At 38.8% G+C, this 8,579-nt stretch overlaps 1 protein-coding gene across 1 annotated transcript in view; it reads right to left on the reverse strand.

The window, feature by feature from the left end:
• Positions 1–1,024: 1,024 nt before the first annotated feature.
• The window catches only part of celf4 (CUGBP, Elav-like family member 4), a 72,977-nt gene continuing 65,422 nt past the window's right edge, over positions 1,025–8,579 (reverse strand). Inside the window, 4 exon segments of the mRNA XM_084031016.1 lie at positions 1,025–4,898; positions 7,189–7,361; positions 7,363–7,385; positions 8,501–8,573. Of these exon segments, the coding sequence (XP_083887142.1) occupies positions 4,784–4,898; positions 7,189–7,361; positions 7,363–7,385; positions 8,501–8,573 (384 nt within the window). The 3' untranslated portion in view covers positions 1,025–4,783.

Raw genomic sequence — 8,579 nt, forward strand, 5'->3', positions numbered from 1 at the left:
ACAAAAAAAAGAGTTCAGGGGACCAGAGAATGGTGCAGTCTGGAGAGACAAGGGCGGGAGCCTAAAGCGCACTGCCCAATCAGAAGCTTAGCTCATCAGGACTCCGGCAAAACTTAATATGCAACATTCATTTCCCCATCCTCCATATGTGCTGAAATTGGGAAATAGATTTCCAGAATACTTTGAAACCCATACGAAGGAAAATGTGATTCTAGCAACACTACTGAGCTTTAGAAATAAAACCACTGATAACAGCACTGCAACGAATGATAGTAACTCAATTGTTTTTGATGAGATAGTGCAGTTTTCATTGAATTTTGCTCTCAGTAGAACACATCAGTTGAACAAGATCAGAGCTCTGTCAAACAATACAAAGCAAAATGGGCTTAAAACGAGGAATAAAGTTTTAAAAATCACGTTTTATGCAGGCAGTTAATCGGTGATTTGCAATTCGTCAGACATTAGCTCCTTACACATTAGCAGCAACTTATAGTGACCTCAAGGCATATTTCTGCTGTGATTATATGTCTGATTGAACAGTTGGTCTATTAGGGTTACGTAGAAGTTGCTCCCCTTTTAACTCTGTTTGGAATTTTCAGAATGAAAGCAAATGACAAAATGACAGGACCTTCCAATTGGGATCTTTTTTTTTTTTTTTTTTAAACAATCGTATTTCAAAGCCAACTTTTTTTTAATAGAACAATATGAATTTGTAATTACAAATACACGTAAGGCTTTAGTATTGTACTGTACTGTATTGTTTTGAATAGTTAATTAGCAACAAGAAAATGTCAAATATGTCTTCTGAAGTTGGACTCGTAGTTTGCCAATAAGTGGTAACGTGACGTCGTAATACAAAGTAGCACTACCAAGCAAACCAGTGGCAATAAGAGCTCAGATCTTGACTCAAACGGCACAAATAAATAAACACATAAACACAAATAAATAAATAAATAAAGACATAAATAAATAAAATAAAATAAAATCTGTCTTTGACATCACTTGGTCAATAGGAGCATTTCCCCCCATCATCAAAGAAGTGCTGAAGGCGTGGTCCTGCAGACAGGAACAATGATCATCTGTGGACCACAACAGTGGCCCATGCATGTCATATAAAAACTATTTGGTCACGTACCAACTCATAGAAAAATAATGCCATGAAAGCATGCATATTATCTCAAACATGACTTATAAATAAATATCTAAACAAATAAATAAATGAATAGAACCCATCAAAGTATTTTTTTTTTTATAAAATAGGTCAATGTGTGTCTAAGCTCTAGCTGAGGTCAATGCTCTCCCTGACTGTATTCTGGATAAATGCCTTGGTCAGGTCCTACAGTTTGTACCGTATCCTAGCAACTATTTTCTTTTGTACCTGGTTTTATTGAGCATTATCATGTTTTCATTCATATATTTTTATTTTTTTTTAAGTATTTAAAGTACTTTATCCAGTCCTTGTAGATAGAAGTAAAAGTCCTATAAAATATGCAAACCTATGTACAGAGGAAAACAGAGCAAAAAAAGAAACAATTTACAGTATATTCATCGGTTTATGTATATATTTATATATATATATTTATATTCAAACTTCTGCTCTGTTTCTTGTTTTTGAACCACGATACATTGTTTTCTTTTCTCATGTAAACTTGCAGCTTAAAGTTGGAGCAAATGAAGAAAGAGGTGCTTGGCATTCTGGTTCTCGTGGTCGTTCTGCTTCTCCCCCTCCCTCATTTCACTCGACATGAGAACACGGGCCAGGTGAGAGACATGAGTGATCGCTCAAACAAACCATTAGAAAAGCACAGACCACGTCGACTCCTTATTATTTTTTTTTCGTCCTTACAATTTTCTCAGAGCAGCGAGGGGCAGTCAAAGGGCACACAGTGTGGCGATCAGGGACACCAGACATATGACATTTAGTTTCAGATGTTATTCTTAGCTCAAAAGACGGCTCAGGTGGATGTACAAGACCGTTTTGTACTAACCAACCGTTGGACACTGTCGGAGCAGAAAAAAACCCATCACGATGGTCATCTGGTTTGCGCTCTACGCCACAGTCGGGGCATTGTTATGGGGCACGCACAAACACTGGCGTGCTGGGGATGTGTGGTGGCGTCTTTTAGCCCCACTGGATTTGGAAGGCAAATGTTAAATTATTCAATCTGTTAAAAAGGTTAGACACAGACACTAGGGAAATAGCATAATGAGCAGTTTATAGCAAAAACTAGTAACAGCACCCAACAGGAAGCATTGTCTTCCAAAGTGTCATATAGCCTTATAAATATTCATGTATATAAATATTCATTGAGTAATCTCCACCAGCTGAATATGTGTTGAATGCAGAGTCCAATAAATCCAAGTCTGTTGACCTTTTGCAGGTATAGAGTAGGTGTTAATACCATTTTTGTAGACTGAGAAACTGTATGCTAAAGCAATATGAAATCAGCCTCAGAGACACAGCAGTTGTAATGGGCAAATGGCTTCTCACTCTTATTGCTTCATTTTACAGTTTCATTATGCTTTTTATGTTTGTATTTGATTGCATGAGGACACACCATAAGGCAATATAACATCTTCTAAAGGATATGCTTCATGTCAAGTATTACCAGCAGAGCTCCACACATTAACTGCTGGATGGGAAAGTGCATCCCTTATTCTGTTCAATGGGAAGCCAGTTCTCTAATTATAACATATTCATCAATATTACATCACCTTCATAACCATTAAAACCTAATGCCAGGTCCAATAAGCACAGTCACATCTCGCATTAAACCGCAACCCTGAACTTTACCCTAGTTTGGACTCCAACCAGTTGACCGTGTAGTCACAGGTGCCCCTGCACACAGCTTTGATAGTTAGTACCCGTGCTAACAGGTTACCTAATGCCCGCTTTTATTTGAAGTGGAATCGCATGAGTCTACATTAGTTCTAAATGTTCCTTTTTTTTTTCCAAAGACGTTGATGGACCAAGAGTGGTCTGATACTTTCTTATATTGGACATGCACTGAAGCTCTCTACGCGGCTGAGAAATGATATGGATCTGTTTTGACATCATAATAGCGCATTGGCTGCTTGCAGTAGTGTGTTTAATTTTTTTTTTTTTATCTTTGTTTTCTGAGAGCACAGTGCTTGATGGCAGATTCTGCAGGTGACAAGGCACACCTTGACATGGTGACAGCCCATACGCTACATGCACTTTATTGAATGCAAAAAGAGAGCAAAGGTTGTGAGACGTATTCATTTTGGTTCAAGTTTCAAAGAGAAGTTTGTGTGTGTGTTTGTGTGTGTGTGTGTGAGTGAGTGTGTGTGTGTGCGTGTGAGTGTGTGTGTGCGTAAGCTCAAAAGATATGTTTGGAATAGAGTCGAAGATAATTGTCCTTTTTCTTCTAAAATCATTCAGCCTGATTCTCTTAAAGCCTGCTACTGAGATGTGGCTTTTTGCATTTTTCGGATAATATTTACAACATATGTGTATTCTCACACATGTATCTTTTAGCAATATATTGTGTGTCAGCATATAGGTAATCAGAGATAGGAATGCCTGCAGTTTTGGGAGCTGCCAGATTTGCGATTCTTCCCAAGCAGAGCAATGTTTCAAACTCCAGCTAAAATCTACAAAAAATTACAGCTCAACATAGTCAGTAGCCGTTCTATATACAGACACACACATATATAAAATATGTGCATATAAATACATATATTTGTTTGTGATTAATATCTATTTATCCATATATACTGTATATATGAATACATTTGCTTGAATGCTTGTTATACATATATATGTACTGCAAATATAAACAAGTTCATATATTTCAAACGTTTTTGATGTTATTCTATCTATGAGGTTAGGATGTCAAGTTAAAAAAGATAAGGCTGTGATACGGAGCAGCCCCTCCCATGCACTCGCCATCCCTCCCAAGACAAAATGAGAAAGAGAAAAAAATAAACATTTTGAGTAATTGTAAACTAGCGAAGTGAGAGACCCCATTTGGTCGTCTGAAATAGTTTTGCCTGTATTCAAAAAGCATATCAGCAATATATATGTATATATACATGTGTTGTATATATTCGAAATGTACACTTCTTTTAAGTGCAACTCCCCAATCAGTTAACGCCGACTGAAAGAGATGCAGTGGTCCGAGTATATTAGAGCTACAAGTCCTCAGCAATAAAAATGTTTGGTCTTTTGGTCCCTAAAACAACTAAGGAATGACAGGTAAGACTCCCTGGAGACCGTTGCTATGGCTCTCCTTGGCAACGGTATCCCCTGGAAACGGACAGGCACTCCGAGCTAAAGATGGCCATCCCAAATCGAAGCCAATTTGTGTCCTGAAAATATCACATTCCCTACGTAAGTTCTCTCGCCGAGAATTTCTTGTCCCTTCTTGTTTCAAGTCTTAGAAATTGGTCTTCAAAAGTCAATTGCCCCAAACTCAAACCGTCTTTACAGAAAGATCTCCTACGGCAATCTTCTACTCAGTTTTTAAAAATTTTGTTCTTGTTGGACTTTTGACATCCATATTCCCTTTAAGAGTTCAGTTGGGGTTGGTCATTGTAAGTAGGTTTGATTTCTTTTACTTTTTTTTCCTCATTGTTCAAGTAAAAGTTTTTTGTGGTCCAGAAAAAAGGTAGCTGTCATTCAAGCAGGGTATTGTGGGGGGGAAAGAGGTGTGTATATGTGTGCAGAAGAAAAAAAGGTCCTGGGGCTAACCAGGCTGGTACAAATTCTCTCTGAGTTCCAAACTTTTAGTACATCCAAATGGAGGTGTCCTTGACTCGGTCATCGCTCTCTCTCTTTCTCCTCTGTTTCTGAAGCAGCCTCAGTGGTCCAGATGTTGAGTTTGCACTCAGTGGCGGGTAGCAAGAAGTCAACATATGATTCAGCTAAACAAAACCTGAAAAGCACAGAAGAAATAGAAACTGTTTGAGTCAAGTGATAGGTAGGAAATCTGACCAAAAAGATGTTTGGTGTTTCATGCACATAAAAAAGGTTGTAAAGCATATTATTTTAGCAGCATTTTCAGCTATACTAGTGACGTGGCCTGACATTTTTACACTTTAGTGAGAAATACCTCAACAAGTTATGGATGGATTGCAATTTGGCACTGATTTTCATGGTACCCAGAGGACGAATCCTTAATCACTCTGGCGATTCCCTGGCTTTTCATCTTGCGGGTCAGTTAAGTTTTCACTTAATTCCCAGAAATATCTCTAAATCAACATTTTGTACACACATTCATGGTCTGAGATGCCGTGTCTCATAGACTCTGGTGATCCCAATTTTCCTCTAACGCCCCTAAATTTTTAATCATCCGGTACTTTGTTTTATGACCAGCTGCAACACTCATCACATCCCCATTAGCCTTGGCTGTACTTTGTGTTAAGTGCTAATTAGCAAATGTTAGCATGCTAACACCCTAAACTAAGGTGATGAATACGGTAAACATTTAGCCTAAAAATCAGCATGTTAGCATTGTCATTGTAAGCATGTTAGCATTTAGCTCAAAGCACTGCAGCTTCTAGTTTTTTTTAAATTTGTTTATTGACGTGGACAATTCAAAGAGACAGCTTGTCCTTCTGGACTTGAACAAAAATTAATTACATACAACGTCAAGTTTCTACATTACATTAGAAAGGTATAGAAATCTTAATGGAGGATTCTTTTTTCATTGAGATTTTTTAAATATTCCTCATGTGTCTGCTTCACTGCTAATACCTGGTGTATTCACTTGCTGATGGAGCAGTGGAATATATATTTACAGCACAGCTTCCGCTCTAAAGCATCATAGCTAGCACTAAGACTCAAATTTCTGGTATGGAAAACAAAGATGATTTTGTTGAGACTATGTTGAAAACAAATCAGTGCTTACCCTGCAGTGAATTAATTTAGCTCCCTGGCAGTGACGCCGTTGTAATCTCCTATGTGGAAAACAATTAGATTGTTTTCTTAATTTAATCAAACCATATAATTGAAATGACGGAGGGATTTTAATTAAGACACACCTGAACCATCATGTGTCATTAGAAGTTAAGTAGGCCTTCAGCTTGCTGTCTAAACACTCGTCCGTCATAACTTTTTTGTCATAATAGTGCATTTTGATTATATTTAGATATAATAATAGTTAAACTGCAGTTGTAAAAAAAAGGCAACATGCCTGTTTATCAGTCGACATTTCAAACACTGAAATAACTGTCAATCTCTGGCAAAAAGAAACAGAAATCAAAAAGATCTTTTCTCTCACGTTCTGTTGAAAATGTTTTTATGTATCAAAAGTAACGGTGCCGCATATTTTGTGACACATTCATATGAGATCGAGCCATTCTTCCCGCAGTGATTTGCCTCGGGACGCCGTCTGTATGGTTCACTTAGTTTGTGAGTGGGTGATAAGTTGCCCTTGAATGAAGTCATCAGTGGGGGGAATGAACGACACGGCCTCAACTCTCCATCACACAGATGAAGGGAGGAGACAAAGAGGAACAGCACAATTACCCGCCTGAGGGGTAATAAATGCCTCTCCCTTGGAAGCAATTCCTTCCCTGTGCAACACACTGAACCATTCGCCAATTATCTTTTACCTACAGGGTAACACACACTGTAGGGTCACTTACTGTAAAGCTGTAGACAAATAGAGGAGGCTTTGTGTAAGTGAACGCTCCTGCAGCTTTGTTCGTAATATTTATATCAATTGCACGGCGGAGGGCAGAGACTTTCATAACAAAGTGATAACAAAGTGATTAACATTCCATTCTTAATACACTGTCAGTCATCAAACTGTAGAGATTAGCGAAAGGTCCTTGTATTTTTATGTTGTCTCCGAATGCGCGGGTTGTTTCACTTAAGCTGCCCATGAGATAACCTGGTAACAATAAATCTCATACAATAATGAGTCATAACCGCGCGGACGGAATTAACATTTACAAATGCATACTTGAACGATCAACAAAGGGGTAAAAACTTCATCACCATTCTTTACAAGCAATTTGCAGATGATCAGCTAGTTATTAGGCATCTGCAGATGTTTATGACATTTATAAAAGGTTACAGAGGGAACATCCGGCGGGTGTCATGGATGGGCTTGCCATTTCGGCGTTTGTCAATATAATATGCAGCGGTTTATGCATGCATTGGTTCAGCTAATCACCGATCAGACTAGAGTTACGACAGATGTTTCCCGCGGTCCTGACCTGTCTTTCCCTGTGTGCGACGGCTGCCCCGGCCGCCAGGGTGGCGGTGGCTGACTGGGGCGGGGGGCTAGTAGGGGGCGGTTGGCGTCCTTTGGCCTCTTCAGCTGCACCTTGAGTCTCTTCATGCCGATCTGGAAGCCGTTCATTGATTGGATGGCAGCTTGGGCGCTAACCAGGGTTGTCAAAGCTCACAAATCCTGGGGGAAAGGGCAAAGAGAGAGAGAGATTGGTTAGGTGAAGAGGCTAGGACGGTTCAGGGGGGTTTACAAAAAGAATAAATAACAAACATGGGTTTCAATAAGATGAAGCGGTGGTTCACATGCATATGTAATTATTACAATAAGAATGAATAATTTGCACAAACAATTACAGCACTTACAGTTGTTAGAATGAATGCAATTCCATATAACACAACACATCGTAAGCATTATCACAGCTAACATACAGTAGAACAACAACGATGGATCACGTAACAGAGAGCGCGGCATGCAACCAAAATCACAATATGAAACCAGGTGATGGGATGTAAAACCAACGTGGTTGTGCTATTTTTTTGAATTTCAGGGTTTGTAACTTCCACTTGAAAAGTGAGAAAGCATCAAAATCACAAATTAAAACCTGCCATCTCAAAATTGCAACATGAATAATACAATGTAATGAGCAAAAGCTACTTTGCAAAAATAGGTTGCACCTGACGGACTCTCCGTTTAATATTCTCCACAATCCATTTATAATTTGCCACATAATTATACGTTGGGCTAAATTATGCTGTCAGTGGCATAACGTAGAGACAGCAGTCTCTCCATCTTTGCATGCTAGAGCAACTGTTACATTCTCAGCATGCATTGCTTATGCTTACAGTAAGTTACAGACTGAGAGTCAGCACTTGTATTATTTGTCATGGCAACGGTGCAAATATGGCAATAAAACAGAACTCACTATCTATCATGATCTACTGGCTGTTGATGTACGTGTTATAACAGCTTCATATATTACTGATATATTTATCAAAATAAGAAAGCAGCTTTCATGAATCATAGAAATATACAAACTGTTCTTTCTTTTCAGTAACAACCAGCTTTTTGCACAACTGTAGAGAAATTCTCCACTGATTAGTTTTCGTTTGATTAAGGGAGGGGTGTTGGGAGGTTAGGGAGGGGGGGTGTTGACTGCGGTAAAGAAGGTGATTAGTAGAAAAGAATAATCAGAATAAATAACCAATAATCTTTTGGTTTGTTCATTTTTACCCACACAAAGCATTTACTTTGGTTTGTCGCCCGATCCACAAACACTTTGGAGGAGATGACATTACCGAAAGGCAGGAACATCTGCATCAGCTCTCCATCCCCAAACTCCTGAGGGAGGTGGTAGATGAACAGGTTGCAACCTTC

The sequence above is a fragment of the Eutrigla gurnardus genome (assembly GCF_963514095.1).
Source record: "Eutrigla gurnardus genome assembly, chromosome: 2".
In the NCBI taxonomy this organism is placed as follows: domain Eukaryota; kingdom Metazoa; phylum Chordata; class Actinopteri; order Perciformes; family Triglidae; genus Eutrigla; species Eutrigla gurnardus.